The sequence below is a fragment of the Lissotriton vulgaris genome, chromosome 1_1 (genome assembly GCF_964263255.1).
Source record: "Lissotriton vulgaris chromosome 1_1, aLisVul1.2, whole genome shotgun sequence".
NCBI classification, from domain to species: domain Eukaryota; kingdom Metazoa; phylum Chordata; class Amphibia; order Caudata; family Salamandridae; genus Lissotriton; species Lissotriton vulgaris.
The window spans coordinates 829,901,840-829,923,705 of record NC_141685.1 but is presented as its reverse complement, the minus strand read 5'-3'; the positions used below and the strand labels follow the sequence as shown (position 1 = coordinate 829,923,705).

Genomic DNA, 21,866 nt, shown 5'->3' with positions numbered 1-21,866 from the left:
TTAATGTCCAATATGGTCTTAATGAGTTAAAGGCTCTGTGCAAGTTTCAGAGAGGAGTTACCTGCTTCCTGAAGCAAAAGAGAAAATTCAGAGTGCCCAAAGCTGCTGTGAAGCAGACAAAGCCTAAACCTGGAACCAGGGCCTGCCATAAATTGGATTGACAGGAACAGCATCCTGGACAGAACGAACATTTGGTGTTTTTGGTGGTGGTTGGGGGGGGAATAGTGGCTTTGTGACGACAGGGGGTGCAAGGAAGATGGGAACAGGTCAGGGGTTTATGGGGGTCATAAACAATTATGCTGAGGTACTTTAAGGGCTGAGGACAAAGTCTTTAACAGGACCCGATTGAGACCAAGTTGGACGGACGAGCTGCTGTTTGCAAGAAATTAAGTCAGGCAGCTCCCTGCTGCGCTCCTCAGACTATTGGCGCCCTGGCCCTGGCCCCAGCTCGCCCATACTGAAGACCCACTGTGCCTGAAACCCCAGTCTAAAAAAATAAGTTGTTCATTTAGGGATAAACATGGAATGTGGTTGAGTGGGGAATATATGTCTTTACAACGAATTCGCTAGAACGCATTCCATTACAACGCGGTTGTTACAACAACTGCGTTGTTACAACGCGAACCATTACATCACAAGTGATTACAATGACTTGCTGTAGGGGGGTGCTGGACTTAGGAATAGTATAAATTACTATTCCTACTTCAGTGTGTACAACAACAGGGAAGGTTTTGGACTGTAAATCTAACACCAGTGCGCCCCCTACAGCAAGTCGTTGAAATGACTTGCCATATAATGATTTGTGTTGTAACAACACAGTTGTTGTTACTGCGTTGTAGCGCATTCGATGTAAAGGATGTATCCCAGTCTGGGTGAACTGGACCTGGCAACTATACTTTTGAGTTGTATTTAGTCCAAAAACAAAGCTTACCGTTTACTAAACAGTAATATGAGAAACTTGAATGCACTCCCTCACAAGGATGACAGAGAAGCCGTCCTGAAACCCCACTGTTTGAAGCCAGTTCAATGGAGAATCAAGGAGGGATTGACCGAGTGTTTCCATTTTGAATTTTTAACAAGGAGCAGATGCTGGATGTGATTGAACAGATCCCCGTTAGACCATCTTCTCTGGAACAGCAAAAGAGGGAATAGTCAAGAACAGAACCGGTCCCCTCGAGGAAGACCTTGTCAGGAGCTGCTACATTTTCAGCAAGGATGCCAGAGGTCTTTCTCAAACAAGTGCAATGATGAAGAGGTCCTCTGTGGAAACTGAAGCTTATAAAAGATAACAAACTTGGAAATGTGAACTGTACTATAAAGTCCCAGCTCTGGGGTTATTGTACAAATTCCTGTTCTCATTAAAGGAGAAGCACCAGATCATTCTTTTCCAGAAGCTTCCTAATACATTGATCATCAGATTCGCCAAAGCGTGGAGCTTCTGTACATGAGTTCAAAGCTTCGTTTAGCTTGGTGTTCATTTGGCATGCCCGGACAGGCTAGGAAAGGCTACCATTTTGAGAAGAGCACCCGACAACTGTTGTTCACCACATTTTGACTGCCGGTAGGTGAAGAAAAAGTCACCACATTGCACCTAGTTCATCTCTCCTGGGAGTACTTTTGCATACTGCTTCATCCAGTCCAGCAGTCCTGCCATGACTAGATAGTTCTGCCCCCTTTATCTCCCTCAATTGTGCTTCAGTCAATGATAAGGCCTATAAACTCTCTTTCATCTCATCTAGATCTTCAAATTGTCTTCTGCTCATCTTGATCTTCAAATATGTATCATGAAGGCCTTTGTAGATTCTCTCATGGTTTTTAGTTTCGTTTTTGGATGTGTTCTTTGCACAGAATCCATAAGCACCCAGGTAATTTAAGACATTGGAAGAGTTAGCAACTGGCTTCACTGGCAGCATCACACCTAGTTATTCGCGGTTATAAAATTTATATAGTACTTCAAACCTCTTACAGGGTCACAAAGCACTCTGGTCCCTTTGGGATCTTGGATGCCCTTTCAGATTGGATGGCTGAAAAATATATGTTGGCTGTAGACTGGCCTATGAGGAAAAATGGGTTTGGAGACGTCCTCTAAATATAGTGGAGTTATGTGTTCAATCAAGAAGTATTGTGGAGCTTTTGAGCCAAAGTCATGCAGGTGGATATTTAACATCTTTAGTGCAGTTTGTATCATAAAGTAGAAGCCCCCCTTCATGAGGCTCCGAGGGGTCCAATAAAGGATACATGTGAGGCTACCCAGGAGCGACACACGCCCCTACTCCTGAAAGTATGGTTAAGTGACCAGATATTACCATATTGAGTCTACTCAGGAGCGATAATAGCTCTACGCCCTGGACACACAGCTAGACAAAGCATATGTACAAATGTCAACTATTGTAAATTAAAGTGTCAGGAGACACAGGCCCCTAGCTTCATATTAATAGCTCTGTTGTTGGGCACTCAGTCATGGTTGGTGTCTGACTTAATGCAACGCAAGAAGAGTAAAACTGAAGTTATCTTTTGACAAAAGGCCAGTGCCTCCTTTACACCGAAAATCTAAGGTGTGTTCCAAAAACAGATCGAGTAAATTTAAATTATAGGTGTCCTTTCAATGCAGGGGTCCCAATTGCACCTCAGAAGACATCAGCGGTTAAGAGTTGCTTTCTACATCAAAACCTATTCTACTATTAAAATAAAGACAGTACAAAAAATAGGTTACGGTTATTGGTGCCTTCATTAATTAAAGGCTGGTTTACTGCAAGTGCTTGTATGCGGGCTGTCAGTTTTATGATTTGACCAGCTCTAGAGAGCTTAAAACACAGCCCTAAGATCCATGCTTAGTTAAGTAAACATCGCAGATGCCTCTATTGGACGCCTGAGTTAGCTGGTGTACGCCTCAAAATTGGTTGCTTGGCCTACAAAATGCCTTAACCATGTTGTACTTCACCACCAAATTCTAATCTTACATTTCCAATAGGGAACTACCTGAAAACATTAGGCCTTACTACCAGCACATACCTACACGTGGCGGTTTTCCTTTGCTGTCTAGGTTCCACTGATTTGGAACTCCCTAGGTTCCACTGATTTGGAACTCCGTGTCGATTAAAAAATTAAGGTAGGGGGCGTGGCCAAGATGGCGTCGGAGTAGGACGCTTTCTCGAGCCTCTCCGACGCCGATCCTGCATAGCGACTAATTGCGGGGTCCCGAGGCACCCTACCTGCGCTGATCGCTCGGCGGGGGCTGCCAATGGCTGGCGGTGTGTTCCGGTTTCCCCCCTTCGCCGGCGGGTGCCCGGTAGGAGGCGAGATCTGAGTGCTGGGCGGCGGCCTGTGAAGCGGCGGCCTCGCGTGATCTGGTGGCCAGAGGAGGCGGAGCAGATCCGGGCTCTGTGGCGGCTCCGGCGCAGGGTACGCCGCGCTGAGCGGGAGCAGCGAAACTCCGGACCCGCCGGCGGGAAGAACGCTCATCAAAGGACACTGGGTGGAACGACCTGCAGCCCGGGCCCGGATCGGTGACTGGACGGCACCTGGGGCTGGCGGAAGGAGCCGAGGAGAGACCCCCCTGAGAGCCGGAGCTGACCCGAGCGCTGCACAACGGAGGTAGGACAGGGGGGTCCTCGCCTCGGGGAGTGGCGGACCGGAGTACCTACCGGCGGGGAACGGCAGGCGAGGCTGCGAAGTAGCGAGGCCCAGCATCGGCGCCCGGACGCGCGCCTCGTGAGTGACTGCTGGATTTGGGCCTGGTCAGTGCTGGTGGCTGGAGGGCCGATGCGAGGGCTTGTACACGCCTACACACGGCGAGGCAGGAAGCATTGAGCCGGTAGTGGCTGGGTCCCAGAAGCCATCGGGGGCCCTGGTCACTGCTGCAAGAGACTGTGGAGTGGCTTGCCATTACGTTGGTGGTGAACCTCTGCTGCGACGCCTGGAGGAAAAGGGGCATTAACGACTGCCAGCACGGTTTTGAAATACGGAGCGCTGTGCCTGCCGCCACTCGGACAGTGGGCCTTGGTAGCGGCCGAACGCTTGGAGTTGCTTTGAAGGGGCCTTTTCACTGGCCGACCGACCTGGACTGTCCCTGGTATTGGCCGTTGGAGGGGACGCGTGCCATATTGAGATGCCGTAGGCCTTGAGCCTAGCAGTCTGCCTTGCGGTGCAGGCCTCCCCGGCCGCCCTCGGCCCCTGGGTGGAGTCTTGGGCACTGGTACGCCAACGGATCGAGGTGACCTGGGAGGAACGTGACAGCACTGCCGTGGGGAGATACCTGACTGGCCATTGAAGTAGACGGCCTGCGCTATCGGCGGGTCGCCCTAGCGCAGTGCATCGCCATCCCGGCTCCCACCCTCCGAGGGGCGGTGATCTGGAGCCTGACGTGGGAGTGTGGAAGAAACTGACCACCATGTCCAACTCGCAGCGCAGAGGGGGGAAGTTGGGAAAGGAGGTAGCCCCCAAAACATCGCAACAGCCAGCCTCGCCAGGGGCCAGTGGCTCCTCCAGACAGTCAGATGATGAGGCGCCGGCGACTAAAGCCTTCATGAAAGAACTCTTCGCCACTATCAAAGACGATATTTCCGAACTCCGCACGCAGTTGGCTTCGGACCTCAGAGAAGTGCGGAGGGACGTAGATGGGGTCGGCGAAAGGGTGGCGACGTTGGAAGACCATGATCTTAGCATGGCGAATGATGTGCATCAACTCCAACAAGACATCATACGCCTTACGGAGCAGAATCTGGATTTACAAACCCACACGGAAGATTTGGAAAACCGCTCCAGAAGAAATAACATTCGCATCAAAGCGGTGCCGTGGGATGGCGAGGCAGGGGATCTGCGTGGGTACGTCCTGGCCCTGTTTCTTCAGATCTTGGAGGATGCAGATGTACGTGACATCCAGATGGACAGGGTGCATAGAGTGGGGCTGCCCAGGAGGGGCGGAGGGCCGCCTCCTGACATCCTTGTTTGCGTGCACGACTTTCAGTTGAAAGAGAAAATATTACGGAAAGCGAGAGTCACTACCCCATTGCTATTTAGGGGCCATCGCCCCCAGCTCTATCAGGACCTGGCAGCGACGACTTTGCAGAAACGGAGGGACTTCCGCCCTGTGACCGCCTTCCTCCGGGAACGCGGAGTATCCTACTCCTGGGGCCATCCCTTCAGGATCATCTTTCGTTGGGAGAATCGGTTGCGACAGATCAACGTCCTGCGGGAGGCAATGGATCTTCTAGGTATTGAAGAGGCGGAACCGACGCAGGAGACCCGTGGCTCCCAGTTTCGGAGGCGACGGCGCTCTTCTTCATGGCACAATGTGGGCCCGGCTTCAGAACGACGACGGCCGGATTCGGCAACTAGTGAGCAGGAGAGAGGGGCCGCAGTGGCTTCAGTGGCCTCCGCCACCATGACAGACTCCCAGACGAGCTCTGGTGCAGCGTGACCCCGTACTCATGGAGTGACGTCGGAGGGGCTCTTGGCCTGAGGTCCCCGGGGTACAATGGTACTTTTGGAGAAGACACCCCGGACTGTGGACCTGGGGGTCCCCAGGTGGACCCCCCCGCCCCGACCCCAGTCCAGTGAGAGACTTCTGAACCACGACTTACTGGAACTGATGACTGCGAGGTTCAGGTTCAGTGTCTTGAGTTATATCTTGTTGTTCTTTGTTCTTGGGGGGGGAGAGGGTGGGCCTCTTGATGCTCTGCATATGGATGTCATGGCAGGGTGGTTTGGTGTGGGGTTGGGGTTACGTGGGGTGGCGGCGGCGATATGTGCTGAGTGTGTGCTGGGGATATTTTCGATGTCATTCTCCTATACGTATGTGTGTTGTTTTGGGATGTGCCTTTTACTGGCCCCTATGTGCCTTCGGAACGTGCATGCCGGGCGCGGCCTGCGGTATGACCATGTGGGTCTCCTAGAGTGGATGTGGCTGGGATCTTTCCCCCGAATCCTTCTGTGGGCTTGGGCCCTGATGCCTGTGCGGGACCGGAGCGGGCTCCGAGGCTGTCTGGTTGTGAACATGGCATGGATTCTGTGTTGCCCCTTATGCCTGTCTGCATAGGAACGTGGAATGTGAAGGGCCTTAACTCTCCGCAGAAGCGGCAGAAACTCTGGAAGTACGTTATGGATCATCATTTAGATGTGGTGGCCCTCCAGGAAACACATCTGGCTAGGAGAGATGAATTGAGGCTTCGTCATAGGCAGTTCCCCCTTATTTACAGGGCATCTGCGACCACGAAGCATAGAGGGGTGGCCCTACTCTTCAGGGCTTCCCTGCATTTTCAACCTGTGGGGGTTAGTGGGGATAAGGAAGGCCGTTGGCTGCTGGTGAAGGGGTTGTTGCGTGGACGCCTGTGTACTTTTGCTGTGTTGTATGCCCCTAATGCGGGACAGAATGGCTTTCTGCAGGAGCTGCTGGACAGGATGGGGGACTTTGTGGAGGGTCACTTACTCTTATTAGGAGATTTCAATATGGTGTGGGACAGGGGTCTGGATAGCTCTGGGGGCCGCAGGGCAGACTCTGGGGTCTTTTCGGATGAAACTAAGCGTCAGATAGGAGACATGGGACTGATTGATAGTTGGCGCTCTCTCCACTCGCAGACCAGGGATTATACTTTTTTCTCCAATGTACATCACTCATACTCCCGCATTGATTATGTTTTGGTTAGTCAGGCCCTCCGGGGGGACATCCAATTAGCTGATATTCTTCCGCTTTCGCTATCGGATCATAGCCTTGTGGTTCTGGGTCTGCACTGGGCCGCCGGGGGAGATGGCTGGCGCAAGTGGTATTTCCCGGCGGCTCTAGTGCGAGATGAGGAATCGTGTAGGGCTCTGCGCAAGGCAATTGGTGACTTCTTCCTCCTCAATCCACCTGCGGACACGTCGGTGTATACCACGTGGGACGCATGCAAGGCCTCTCTGCGGGGCACATGCCTCGCCCTCAATGCAAATTTGAACAAGCTGAGGCGCAAGGAACGGGAGGCTCTGGAACTAGAACTGGCTTCCTTAGAGCAGGCCCACAAGGCGAATCCCTCGAGGGTGACTCTACGCCCCCTGACGGCGGTGCGAGGGAAATTGAGGGCCCATTACAATAACAGGGCGGAGTATACTCTCCTGCGTCTTAGGCGCACCTCCTACTCCCAGGGCAACAAGATTGGGCGCCATCTTGCCCGACAACTCCGGGACAAGCGTGAGAAAGATTATATAGGGGGTATTCGCGACCACGTGGGCTCTGTCCAGCACAGAGATGCTGACAAAGCGACTGTATTCGGGCGCTTTTATGAGGCACTCTACTCGAGTGACACCCTTGATCCAGACGCGCAGTCCAAATTCCTGGAGGGTCTGCCCCTCCCGAAAGTCTCAACAGAATGGAATGATTCACTGTCTTCCCCTATCACCCGAGAAAAGGTCTTAGACGCCATTAAAGGCCTGAAGCTGCACAAGGCCCCGGGGCCTGACGGCTACACGGCCCTCTTTTACAAAACGTTTGCCTCTGAAGTGTGTGACTACTTGGTCTCCCTCTTCAACGCAATGGCGGTTGATGGCAGAACCACGGACTCTATGGCCGAAGCTCTGATCACTGTCATTCCCAAGCCGGGGAAGGATCCTACTCTCTGTACATCCTACCGGCCGATCGCGCTTCTCAACTTAGACGCTAAGCTATATTCCTCTATTCTGGCGGGTAGACTGCAAGATCTGATGCCTATTCTAATTCATCCTGACCAATCGGGGTTCATTAAAGGCCGACAGACCCATGATAACCTGCGTCGCGTCGTACACCTCATCGAAAAGGCGGAACGATTTCGCGTGCCTGCAGTGCTAGTGGGGCTCGATGCGGAGAAGGCCTTCGACCGCGTCGACTGGGGTTTTTTGCACAAGACGCTGGTGGCCTTTGGGTTTTCGCCCTCTTTCGTACGGATGATTGAGGCCAACTACAGCGGCCCTATGTCCCGAGTGCTGATCAACGGCCATAGGTCCCCGAGTTTCCGTCATTCCCGAGGGACGCGCCAGGGATGTCCCCTCTCGCCCCTTCTCTTTGCTCTTAGTATTGAGCCATTGGCTATGGCGGTGCGGGACAATGAGAGGATTTTGGGCCTTCCCTTCACGGGAGAGCAGCACAAGATCTCGCTATTTGCGGATGACGTTCTGTTGTCTATCAGGGACCCTGCGCTGTCGCTCCCGCATGTCCACTCGGTGCTCTCCGTCTACGAGGAGGTGGCGGGCTTCAAGGTCAATTTCGATAAATCCTACATCCTGAATCTGACTCTGTCGGCAGGGGAGGTACGGCTGACCCGGCCGCTCACCCCACTCGCCTGGGCGTCGGAGTCCTTGCTTTACCTGGGCGTGCGATTGACTCCCTCCGTGCCTGCCCTGTTCCAAGCCAACTTCCCTCCGATGTTCTCTACTATTAGGGCGGAACTGGAAAGGTGGAAGCCTAAATACATCTCATGGCTGGGCAGGATACACGCTCTTAAAATGGTGCTTCTTCCCAAACTGTTGTACCTCTTTCAAGCTTTGCCTATTCCGATAGGGTTGGATTACTTCCGCAGATTGAAGACTATGATGCTGAAATATGTCTGGCAGGGTGGCCGCGCGAGGCTCCCGTTTTCGGTCCTGCGGCGCCCACGCTTGGAGGGTGGGGTTGGCTTTCCGGACATGCATTTATACTACAAAGCTGCCCAACTGAGGGTCATGGTAGAGTGGTCCCAGCAGCTATCGGAGAAGCACTGGCTCCACATGGATCGGAGTGTTGCGGGTCGCTCCGTCTGGGACTTGGCCTGGAAGCCTAAAGCAGACCGGCCAAAAAATGCCTACATTAGCACTCCCACGAGCACGGTATTGAAGGTTTGGGACACGGTGAGCGGTGATGACCGCTGGACCACGTTCCCGTCCCCATTCACCCCGATTCATTTCAACCCGGCTTTCGCCCCGGCCCTTGAAGAGGGCCCCTTTGATGCTTGGAGGGAGGGTGGCTGTCGATCCCTCACCCATTTATTCCATGGCGCCGAACCCCTCACTTTCCACAACTGCATGAGGGACTACGGCGTCCTCCCGACAGAACGCTACAGACATCTCCAACTCCTGCATTGGGCGACATCGCCTGCCGTAGTGGACGCGGCTACCAGACCCCTGTCGAAATTTGAGTCCTTCATTCTTCACACCTCCACCATGAAGGGGACGATTTCTTTCCTGTACAAACTACTGTTAGACTCTACCGTGGCACCGCGCCCGCGTTATCAGGACCACTGGGAGGCCACGCTGGGGAGGGACATCTCTACTACTGAATGGCAGGCCTTATGGAGAGACGTGACAACACATAATCACTCTAATGACCTCAGAGAAGCACATATGAAACTCGTCTTTGACTGGTATCTGTATCCCTCTAAATTACACCGTATATTTCCTACTGCTTCAGATAGGTGTTGGCGGGGCTGTGGGATGTTAGGAGACTTTAGCCATATATGGTGGGATTGTCCCGCCATCAAGCCATTCTGGGCTGAGATTCTCTCCCACGTAAAGGATATCCTGGGTTACCCGATCCCGGCCACCATGGCCTTTGTTCTACTAGGGCTTAGGGACCCGCTGCTTGAACATCAGACTAGAGCGGATAAGCGAGTTATGTGGTTATGTTTGGGTGCAGCCAAGTTGACTCTGGCAGCTGCGTGGAAGTCCCCGTCTGCCCCAGCTCTTTCCTTGTGGCATGCCCGTTTGTGGCGTCTGTTGAGCATGGAACGCCTCTCTGACATCTTCCTGGGGAAATTTAAAAATTTCATGTACAACTGGGGCTCGCTTGTGAGATTTCTGTCCCGAGGCTTGCCTTCGGCTGTGTGTCCGCCGACACTGCGATCTCTTCATCTTTTCCAACTCTGAATATGTGAATGTAGGCATGGCACTGTGTGTTTGTTGGTCGCCGCCACCGGGGGGAGGGTGATGTTGGGGAGGGTTGAGGGTGGAGGGATAGTTGGGGTAATCATCTTGTGTTCTTCCTTTCTTTCTTCTCTCTTTCGCTACGATTGGCTATGACTAGGGGGGGCTGCTGGACACTGGACGAACTTGGGCTGGACTAGATGCTACACTGGGTGGATACTCCCCCGTTGCTTATCGGACTGTTGTCAGCTACCAGTGAACCGTTCCTTCTTTGCATGCACCCTCCCTATTTCTGCGCCCCCTGTGTGGGGCTGAGTGGCGACATGTCGCCGGTCTTTCTCTCTTTTACTGATTCCCCTCTTGCTGCTCCCACCCCCCTTTCCGTTTCAACTGATATTCTGCAAAATAAAAATTTTACAAAAAAAAATTAAGGTAGCTAACTTGTCTAGCCAGCTTCAGGCAAAGGATAAAGAATAGTTTGTTTGATCAAAAGGTTCTAGAAGTCCGGGGTCAAAAGACCCTTTTGGGCAGTGTAGGGGTTCCAAATATCCTTTTTCAATCAGAATACTATGTAGAGTCTACCTAGGAGGCAACATAAGCGCAAACCCCTGCAGACATGGGCAAGTGACTAGATTAGACCACATATAGTCCACCATGAGTGGCATAAGCCTAAATCCCTGGAGACACGGTTAAACAATTCTGAATACTCTATAGTGGCCACCCAGTAGAGATAAGCAAAACCTGTGTAATCCTACAGAAGCGATGAAGCAGCGGACATCACACAACTCGTAACCAACCAGCAATAGTTGAATTCATATGCAGAGGCAAGACACAGGATTGGGCGGTGGGTACTCAACAATACTACATGGACACAGAGAGGTCCACCCAGGAGAGGCTGCTAGGCCAGCCAACTAGAGTTTGGAGTTAAGGAGGTTTCCATCAGAGATTGCGGGGAATGAATGTATATAATTTGTGGTATAAACATACAACAGAGATGGAAAGGACGTGCAGAAAGTCAAAAAGTGTAAAAGGGCGTGAAAGAGGTCTGCCTGGTTGATAGACTCAAACAAGGAGGTGGCCACTAGAAGTCACCCTGAGCCCCCCCCCCCCCCCCTTAAATGGACACCTCTGTTGGGCTGCCCTGGGAGGAGAGGTTAAATATGCTTACACCAGGACCGAGGGGACTAGAGGGGGAGGGGACCAGAGATGCCTGCAGGTGGTCACAGGTAGTTCACATTGGTGGCCACAACTTGGAAGGAGGGGAGAACCACAGGGGTAAAAGCAAAACAAAAAAAAGTATATGGCACAGTGCTGAAGATAAAAAAAGTCTCTTTTAGCAGCAAATAGACAAACAAAGGCAGATGTATAAATCTGAAAGTATTTTGGGAGCAGTCCACAAGAAATATAACACAAACACATACATCACAGGCTGCTGACCCTAAAGAATGGATGTTCTAATAGTACAAAAAGAAGCACAGTCCAGTCCATTCCAAACAGCTCAGGAGACAACATGTGCCTAAGGGCAAATGGGTAGACTAGAGAACTCAAGAGCTGTCCTGCTGGAAGAACAGTACTCAGTTTAAAGATGTATGTGGGATACAGCCTGTGGAGGAGGTCTTGCCATTATTCACTTCAGCAAAATAGATGGCAACAAGGGAGATGTTGTCTAGGTCCTAGGTACCAAACCTACATGGTCGCGCCAAAGTGGTGCAAGTGCATGCCTTTAGCAAAAGTAAGTCTGAACAAGGCATGGGTGTAAAGAAAGCACTCAGAAAAACATAGACAAAGCTCATTGCTGTGCTCCTTAAATAGATATTTCTTTATTCTTTTGGAGGAGCCGCTCGTCCGGAGACTACAACTGCCAGCGGTTTAGCTGTAAACATGATGTTGCGTGTGAACATCATAAATAGGCATTGTGCCCATGGAATTAAACTCCTGAAAAGCTAACATCCGAGCTGTTAAGAGCTCCAGTACCTGGCAGGGGTCTAACAGCTCCAGTAGCTGCAGAGCATGAGTCCAGTTAAGCTTGCAGAATTAGCAAAATAATTCTGAACTCATGGCCACTCGAATTATGCGGCAGCAGAGAAACAAATTATGCTGCGTGGTTGACTAAATTGTGCGGCAAGAAAAGGCAAATTATGTGGCCCAATGTCGCATGTTTTGTAACACTATTACCTCATTGATTTGTCATTTTTGCACGTTAGCATTACCTAATCAAAGGTTTCACTTCACTAGAATTGACATTCAAATATAGCAATAAGCAACGTAAATGTGATCAGTCAAATGTTGCGAAGGACATTCTACTGCACCGCTACACGTGACACTGCCTTTTATTAGTAACTTTGGTGATATCAGTGGTAAAAACAAAATTTGGTTTTGCTAAAATCTGCAGATTACGCAGCAGATGATGGATTATATGTAAATCTCCTGGTTTTCCATTTAAACAGAATTTTAACTGTTAGCAGGTAGCGGAGTGCTCGGCTGCAGGTGGCAGGCATTGAGGAATTTTTAAAAAATAACATACCGCTAGTGTATTAACATGATTGTGACCTCGTTTCAAGAAAACATAAAATTCTTTCTTCCCCTTTTCTTTTTTTTTTTTACTGTTTGTGTGTGTAATGCCAGCTGTTTCTGTGCAACTAGCCCTCTCCAGCGAGATGGGTGGACCATAGTCTTTTTCCTTTAATGTTGCCTTTGCAAAAGAAATTTCCCATTGCTTTCATGCCTTCATTCCTTTTCTAATCTTCCTCAATAATGCTGCTCTTGCAGGTAACTTTCAAGAGAGATTTTGTAACACAGTTTGATGCCATCCCAATAACAAATATTTCAAACAGTGCCAAAAGAAAAGCTGCATCCCCCATCACTACCTCTTCGAACACGGTGCTTAACGTTACTTACTTAACATGCTGGAATTCTGTAGAATAAATGCACACTTTTTGTTTGAAATATAATGTTTTGCCTTTCAGTGTTTTCAGTTTGGTTTGGTAACTTTATAAGTGCGTACAGTCGTTACGATCTCTCCAAAGACCCTCTCTCGCATAAATAAGAAAAAATACTAGCTGCAGCTTCTTTTTGCTTGTGACAAATATAAATGTGGATAAATACTGATAAAATGACAAAAAAATAAATATGGATAAATACAGATGGAAATAGTAAAAAAATAAATACCATAAAACTGGGAGCCCTAATTATATGGCAAATTCATAATTATGCAGAAAATGCCAGAGCCGGAAAATCCCACAATTTCAGTGACCCGACTATGCAGCCCTCAAAAGATCATAAAAATCTTACTAGACCTGCAGGTCTAGTGACTTTAGTAATCTACTCAACCTTGTAATGTGCTTGACCCATTATCTGGTGTCAAATAGTGTGATCCAAGGCAAATATTTTATTTCATCGAATCACCTTTTTCTTCAATATCAAATATGAGAGCACCTTCAAATATGGGAGTTCAGAGGGTCTGCTGTACAAAACTAATTTTATTTATTGATTTAATAGACTAAACTTTTGCTCCATGTATAATAAAAAATCTATCCCATATAAAGGGTACACATGACCCCCTCATTCTCTTCTTGGTTAATCAATAGCATTGTCATCAGGGCGGGGCAGGAATGTTTTTAAGTTCATGTTTAAAAACTCTCACTTTTAATATTCTACTAAAGCATGATGTGTTAACACTCTGTAATTTACAAACAACACATTTCCATTGAAATGGTCACAAATTCTCCCATGGACATGCTATTTTACTGTACAAACGATATTGTGGAAATTGGGTTTCAGCAAATATTTTGCATTTGCACATCACCAAGTAAAGTGTTCTGATTTGTTTTAATCCTATTGAAATATTTTTATTTGCATCACAGATCAGAATTTTAAAAGAGCGATTTCCTAGCTACTCAAATATTTTGAAATCTTTGGACAGTTTATTTACACACTATTCAAATGTGTTAAAAAACAACCGACATCCTGTGGCCTATCATTTCACAGAGCACGATTTTCGGACAGTTCATTATATTTTTATTTTTATTTCTCTGACTGCAAAGTTAGGGGATTTTATAACCTCTCCAGGATAAAATAAGAAGCAATTTGAAGGGAACACACAGCAAATGGAACAAGATTTAAAGCCACCTTTATTGCTCTCTCACTTTCTGAATTCAAAGATCATCGTTTCTTTGTCAGCTGGAGTCTCTCCCAGACAGGGTCAGTAGTCTCTAAAAACAGCTAGTCCAGATAACATCTAACTCGCCTTAGCGCGTGGGCAAGTAGATGTCTAACGGCCTGCTACGGCTTGCAAATCTATTCTAGCACCGGTAGTTCTGCTTTTATATGAAACGCAAGTAAAGTACAACATAATGGGCAGTGGACGAGGGACTCTGATCCTGCTGCAGTCTCTAGTGTTCCTACTCAGTATGAAGTGCTGCTGCTCCTTGCCCATGAAGTGTCTTTCGGAGAAGCTTGCATTGCTGCGCATGCGCTGTAATTGTTGTTTCACTATTAAGCAGGGGCAGCTCCTCGGTTTGAGCGGAGGAGCGTCACCTCAATGAAATGCCCCCAGAGAAAAAAATTAAATGGTAATGAAGTTAATTCATTACCATTTTATTTTTCTTCACCCCGTCCAAAACGGAGCGTCAGGATGGGGGCGGGGCTGCTGCTGAATGACAGCAGCAGACAGAGCAGATCACTTTCAGTGTAAAGTTCGTGTGTCTTTTTGGCCGGCCATCTTGTGACACCAGCAACACATGAGTACTTTATACCTCTCTAGCCCCGCTGTCTTAAGACAGCTAGGTTAGAGAGAGCCAAAGTCTCCAGAGCGCTGTGGAGCACCGAGTGAGGCCGCTCCCACCAATCCTAGCACTGCTCCCATGCTGGTGAGAACAGCACTAGGATTGGTGAAGGGAGTTTGGAGCCTGCCTGCCTGCCTCGAGGAGAGAAGACCATCGAGGAGAAGGGGGATGTCGCGTCGCGCTCACAGGTAAGTTGTTTTGATTTATTTAATGTCCCACGCGCCCTACCACCCTCGGGACATGCCATCCGCCACTGCTACTAATCATGTTCTTACTACATTCCACTTGCCCTCATGCTGCCTGTGCAGCACCTAATCTGTATCTGGTTGACATGTGCACTGCTACTACCTATATTGTAACTATTGTGTGTGGAGAAAAGTCTGACCAGATGCTACCTTCTGTATAGCATTCCACTATCCATCAGACCCGTCAGTCGAAAGTGAACAGCAGGAGAACACATTACACTTCTATTCAGATAGCAGCCTCTTTGGCAAGATGCAAACAGATGTAAGAACTGCACTATTAAGTTTAGCAATCTTCCTTAGACGTTCTGGTACTAATGAACTTAGAGATTGGCAGCCCAGCTGGGAGGTTGTCAGCACTGTTCTACTAAGAATAGATCACCTCTGCCGAAAAGGTCTGACACTGTTTAAACACATAGCAGATGCATTCACTTCTTCTGTGCATGAGGTAGTACAATCCCCTTTGAAAGGAGCCATTTCTGTACTATTCAAATTATAGCAGCACTATTGGGGGTGTTGATAATGGCACACTAAAAGTATACTAGCTCTGCTAAGACATTCTGAAACTGTGCCCCTAAACATTAGATTTGGGAACAGTTGCACTGCCCTACTGAAGGTTTGGCAGTGGTGCTCTTAAGTGCAGATGCTAACCCATTGAATTCAGAGCAACCCTGCTGAGAAGTGTGCATGCCGACCACCAATGGAAATTAAAGCCAAACAAAGAATTGCATACAATGCCCAATACAACCTAAAGCTGCTCTACTGAGAAGTGCAAGTTCTATTCGAGTAAAAATATGGTAGCCCTGATGGGAAGCACCCATACATTTTCATTACAAATATTGTATTCCTGCTAAGAAATGCTGGTAAGGCCCAATTTAAGGTATTGCAAGAACGCCATAAAGACATGGCGTTGCTTTTTCTGAGTTTGGCAGCCTTACTGACTAGTGTTGTTACAGTCCCATTATAAGTATAGCAGCACTGATGAAAAGTGGTGATAGCTTCTCACACTTCTTACCTATACTATAGTGGTTTTGGTGGGTACATTTGTCCAGACCCAATTTGCATGATTGGCAGACGATCTAACCACACAAACGCTTTTGTTTGTAAACAATATAGCTCCACTGGCTTTGGTAATGCGCGTTAAGCAATAGCTCTGCACACATACAGCATGTAATCCATTTATCAAGCCAGAGCATTAAACAAATAATAGGAAATTGAGCCCACTGGACAAAGCACGATGAACAGAGCTACCTTTTAAATGATTTGTACAGCTTACAGCCATAAGCTAAATTCCCAGCTGCCCAAGAATGCATAAAAAGCTACTGTTCAAGCACAAGAGGGGGGACTTAGAAGAAGTGGACCTTAGGTGTGGGGTATTCTTTAGTCCATGAGGGGAGCACACTCGGGCCAGCTTCAGGGTGGTGTACCTGGTGCTGACTGCGGAGACTGGGGCTATGTTTAGAATTAACTTAAGAGTTTAAAAAAAACTTGCTGCAGAGTTGGTTGTGTGTTCTGCAGTTCTCAAGCAACAATAAAAATGCCACGATAACAATGGAGCAAGGCCAGAGTTTTGTCTAATGACAGTTTTGACTCATCATAAAGTAGTGTAAAGGGTTAATATGCCTGCTGCAAAGAATGCGCACCATGCAGGTACCAGAAATGTACTTTATGTGAATAGCTCAGTGGGTTACTGATTTTGTCACACAGATCCTTTTGTTACTCGCAGTCCATAAGTTACAATCCTAATATAGCACAGTGATCTATGAACTGTCATCAATGAGCTGCATGCAAACTGCATGGTATAGGTTAGAACGTTGTGTGCTTTTACCAAGTCTTTCATTATCCTAATGTTGCTAAAAGGGTTTGTTTGGGTAGAAATACTTTCTCATTAGTAAAGCCATCCTCAACCACGTGGTAAGTTTTAAATCCTGAGTTTGTGCTTCTCCAGATCAAACACTCTAAAATATACTGCCTACTAGTATGGATGACATGCGAGTCCTACACTGTGTAATCCTCAATGTCTTTTGTAATATTTCCTATAGACTGAATTACAGGTGTATGATTCATTGTTGAAGTATAATGTGTGGGACGTAAAGTGCACAGGCACCCTACAGTGGTATGATTAGCACTATATAACAAATCAAATGCATGTGAGAGAGGGGGTTTGGAGAGATGAGGGACAGTGTTGGAGGGCGGAAGTGAGAGAGTCTGTGGAAAAAGGAGGTCATGGTGGAGGCTAAAAATATTGTCGCGCCGGGTGCCACCAGAGCTAAAGCTGGCCCTGGAGTCCATTTTTGTAGGGTCAGAGGACAGTTGAAGCAGTGGCCATCACCGATTGACAACTTTCTTTGGGAGGAACATTTCTGATTTGCCCTAATCCGGGTGAAAACAACCGTTTCAAAGCATATTAGCAAAGACTTACAGCGGATTTTGAGAATTCCTTTTCTCTTGCTTTCTCAAAGCGGCATATTTTGTCTTCGCTCATCTTATCCGATTCAGCAATCACATAATGCACTGGACAATATGACTGTGAAAGACAGCTCAGCAACCTGAGGACTTCTGTTGTATGCCCCCCTTTAAAAGAAATAGAAGCGCATTAAAAATATGTAGTTTAAGAAGACACACAATTTTGTATATAATAGGAAAATAAATGCACCGGGGTGTGTGTGTAGCAACAAACTAGAGACATTTTCAAAACATCACAAATAATAACCAGTTACCCAAGCACTTTTCATCCTATGCCAAATATATCTCCTATTGCTTGGTATAGTCACTACCCACCAGACCGAGGAACAGCCCCAAAGGGCGCTGATTACAGCTTTGTGACTAGTAATGTTTCGATGCAAACTCTTATTTGGACCCAAAACAGGATTCCACGTAGGGCGCTATTTACCCAAGTGCTACTTGTGCTCATTGCCCGTGCCCAATTTGCATACCCTGCACGAATTGTTCACAAGTTTTCAGCTTATTAAAAATGGTGAGAATTTTAAATGGCAAAGTCCATAACATTAGAATCGGTGTAACCCTAGAACGTGGTCCAGGGTGTGAAAGTCATCAGGGTGGGCAGACCTGAATCTTTTTGGCAAAATACATGGATCTTGAAACGTCTTCAAAGAGCCGCCGCCAATCAGTGCAAACCCATCCCCTTCCAAGTTGAGCACAATTTGTTTTGCCACAGAATATGATGAGACTTCTAGACACACACAAAATAAGTGATAGAGTGAATCAGTGTTAGGGACACCACAAGAAGTAGTATTGGTGGTAGTTAGAGAGGAAAAAAACACAAGCTTGTGAGACTTGATATTCTCATCACGTTGGTTATCACCATTTAAGCCATTAAAAAAAAAAATAAACATGCCAGCACCAGATTATAACATTTCCTGTAGATGGACTAGAACCGTGCACTTTGCGGGTAAATGCACATCAACAATCCAAAAGAACGTACTACGGTTGGAACTGAAACATATTTTCATCTCAATAATGTGAAATGCTTGCTCTCTATTAAAACCACTAACCAGGAATGCGAGCTTCTCATAGAAGAACATTCCAGATAAATGTGACGACAGAAAAAAGGAGTATGAAAACATTCTCACACTGTTGTCCCCCGTTTTTGTAATGAGTCTTTGCTAGAAACTTAATAGCAGGTTTCAAGCAGGATGATATGCTCTCCATGGATGAGGATCCTTCACCAGCTTGAAAGAAAGAAATTCCTGACCCTTCATCTTCTTACATCATCCTGAAATGAACACCATTCTTAGTGGATAGTTTTTTTTTCATTTGTTTCAGCCATTAGATTCACATGAAGTGTCGCACTATACTTTCCTTTCAAAATAGACCGAATGTGACTTGAGAACAGGGTCAGACTGGGATCAGACACCAGCCCTGGCAATTACGTCCGACCGTCCCCCGGGGAGGGAGGGGGCGGTCGGATGTAATTGCCGGGGCTGGAACGCTACTACTTTGCTGCTGCTGCAAAACCAGCCCCTAGCAACAAGAACGGCACCCACCAGTACAAATCCGGCTCACACAATACCAGCCCACCGGGGGAATGCCCAGTGCCCGCTACTGCCAGTCCGGGCCTGCTCGAAAACAAATATTGGAGGATGCCTACCCCCAACCCTTCCCGGTTCTCTCTCCATCCTGCTTCCTCTTGCATCTCAGTCATTTTAATCATGTAAATTTAGGCAATATGAAAATAAATATACACCCAATGACCTTTACAGTAGCATTCAAGAGTGATATGAGCCGATAGGTTTGTGGATCGAAATAATAATGAAAGATTTCCATTAGGTCGTAGGTCCTGTCACCACAATAGCATTAAAAACATTTGTAAGCAGTGGGACCCATAAATATTGCTGCTCACGAAACAGATCCAGGAGCATCCCATCTAGACTCGGAGCCTACCCTTCGTTGCTTTCGGCTAAAGCCCTTTTAAACTCAGACAAATTAAAACACTGAATACTAGTACGCTGAGAATTATCAGTCCTCGGAGCCACTTTAATCGTTATTCTAGCTGTTGCCAAACTGAAGTTGCGCATTATAGGGTGCTATAATTTAACCCAGTGTCTTTCTATGAGAGAACCAGCCTTGCCTTGAGATTTTTCAATGCCAGGACACTTTAAACTCAAGTAGATATGTCCTACTTTTTGAAAAACCATGCACTCTTGCCCTATGAACATTCAGAGCCTAACTTAGGGGTGACTTATAAGTAATAAAAAGGAAGGCTTAGGCCTGGAAAAAGGTTTACTTGGCTAGGTCAAATTTGCACTTTTAAAACTGCACACTGAGGCTGCAGGGGCAGGCCTGAATATATGCTTTGTATTCTCATTTTAGTGGTAGCAGAATAGGTGCTGCAGTCCACTAGAAACATTTAACTTACAGGCTCTGAGTGCATTGGGCACCATATGCAAGGACACTTACATTGAAGTTAAATGTGCCACACAGCACATGCACTGGGGCCGGTTGGCAGGTTCCTAGTGTGCAGAATCCAACATCAACAGACTCTGTTAAAAAACAAATGGGGGAACTCCATCATGCATTACTAGCCCACGGGGACTCCATTGAGGAGCCCGCTGAATTTAGCTTAATGGAAGCCCCATGGGGGTATATCTCACAGTGTACAGATCTCTTGTCATTAACTCACCAGACCTATTTTCAATGCGGAGGGTCAAAAAGGAAACATGGGCAGGATCACTGAAAGACAGAGCTTTGAGAGAGGCTCTCATGGACCTGAGAGAACTTGCAATTTCCTTAAGGCTTCGCTTTATCCACCTGATTTATCTACACACCACCTACTTGATGAAGCTGGAGTTATGGAGGGCTAGGAGGCGCCAAAATTCTGTCTGTGTGCACCGGGAAGAGGAGGACACAAACTTATTTTACATGATATGGTCTTGCCCAGTTATAAGTAGGCCTGGGCGGAGTCAGCAGAGCGGAACTACGCAAAATGACCAAAAAAGCTGCGAAGTGTGGTATGTCACTCAGATTGGGCTGATTTTTAATGCCGGGTGTTTATACCATGCTGTAAAATTAGCGCAAAGGGCACCACACACAGTGCAAGAGGGCGCTGCTTCTTTACGCTGCTCGAATAGATGTTCTACTCCGGCTATTGCTTCCTCAATGCGCGTGGAAGGTTTCGCAATGCGAGAGGTAGTGACCAGCCGTGACTGCCCGCCTTAAAAAATCTCGACGGGAGGTGGTCTGGAGTAGGATTTTCTTCATTTGCCAACTTAATGTTGGAGCTCTGCAGGAGAGGAAAAACTCTGCTCCGTGCAGCTACGCAGAGTTTTTTGGAACTCCGCAAACTCCGTGAGCGGAATGGAATTTCACGCCCAGGCCTAGTTATAACGAGTTACTTGGAATCATTTCTTCCTGTTCCATCATAGGTTCTGTAACGCCCCGTTAAGACATCAGCCCTTATTGAGCTCCTGGGATTAATAGCAGACCTAGAGAAAAACTAGGGAAGCAGTGGACATTGTTGGGAATGGGTACTTTGATCGCAAAGAGAGACCTTGCTCAACTATGGAACTCACCCACTTTGCCCACAATTGTGGCCTGATGCAAGGCAACGGGCTGGTGTGCCAAATGGCAGAAACTGCATATGTGACAAAGTAGGGTAAATGGTGGGGCTTCTATGGGTGATATTGAGTTAGAAATAGTGGCGGTGTGCAGAACTCCGCAACAATCTGTACTTTACCACGAGAGCTGTACATGCTTTTCTTATTATTGTCATTAAAATCATAAACATGTTGTTTATAAAAGAAATGGGAGTGATCATGGAAAAAGAGGCATTTGCTTACAATTTTAGTTTATCTTTCCTTAGTTGTGGTATCTATATTTTAAATGTTATTTTAGTCACAATTTAAGGTTTTTGTTGGAGCATATTATCCAATCATCAGCTGTAATAGGATGCCTGCCATATTTCTTTATATCAGTCTTCATTTTTCTAAAAACGTTTTGGTATACATCTTTTGGCAGCATTGGAAAACTACATCATTGCACAAAACACGTAGCCCATCTATATTGAAAGTATGAGAAAAATTCTAAATACATAGGGAAAAAAAGCTGCCCCTCTTAAATATTCTTGTTAAGTAACTGCACACAGTCAATACTTTCACAGAATCTTTGACACAGTGGCACGTTTTAACTGGTCACGAATACAATGTACACATATTTAATATAAGTTACAAAGTCTGTGATAGCAATGCCATAGCTATGATTAAGTCTCACTTTCTATTGACAAGGCTTTTGTGCATTTTAAATTTTGGCGATATTTAAAGAATCTGCATGAAATTTAGATCCCAGTTAGTGGATCCAATTAACTTTCAGAGTATCAAATTTTGATAGGATGTACCCCATAAGAAAAACAGTAAAGGGGTATAACAGAGAAGTGTTTTTCAAATGATTTACAGAAATACACCAAAGTAGGCAGGAAGCTCGAATTTTACTCAAAAAAAATATTTTGTGGTTTGGTGTTAATTAATTCTGTAGTTTTTAA

The 21,866-nt window shown here is 47.1% G+C and overlaps 1 protein-coding gene across 1 annotated transcript in view; it reads right to left on the bottom strand.

Annotated features, from left to right (window-relative positions):
* Positions 1-21,866, bottom strand: part of ALG14 (ALG14 UDP-N-acetylglucosaminyltransferase subunit) — a 338,962-nt gene that overhangs the window by 255,347 nt on the left and 61,749 nt on the right. Inside the window, exon 2 of the mRNA XM_086957333.1 lies at positions 17,292-17,443. Coding sequence (XP_086813459.1) covers positions 17,292-17,443 — 152 coding nt within the window. The remainder of the gene's footprint in view (positions 1-17,291; positions 17,444-21,866) is intronic.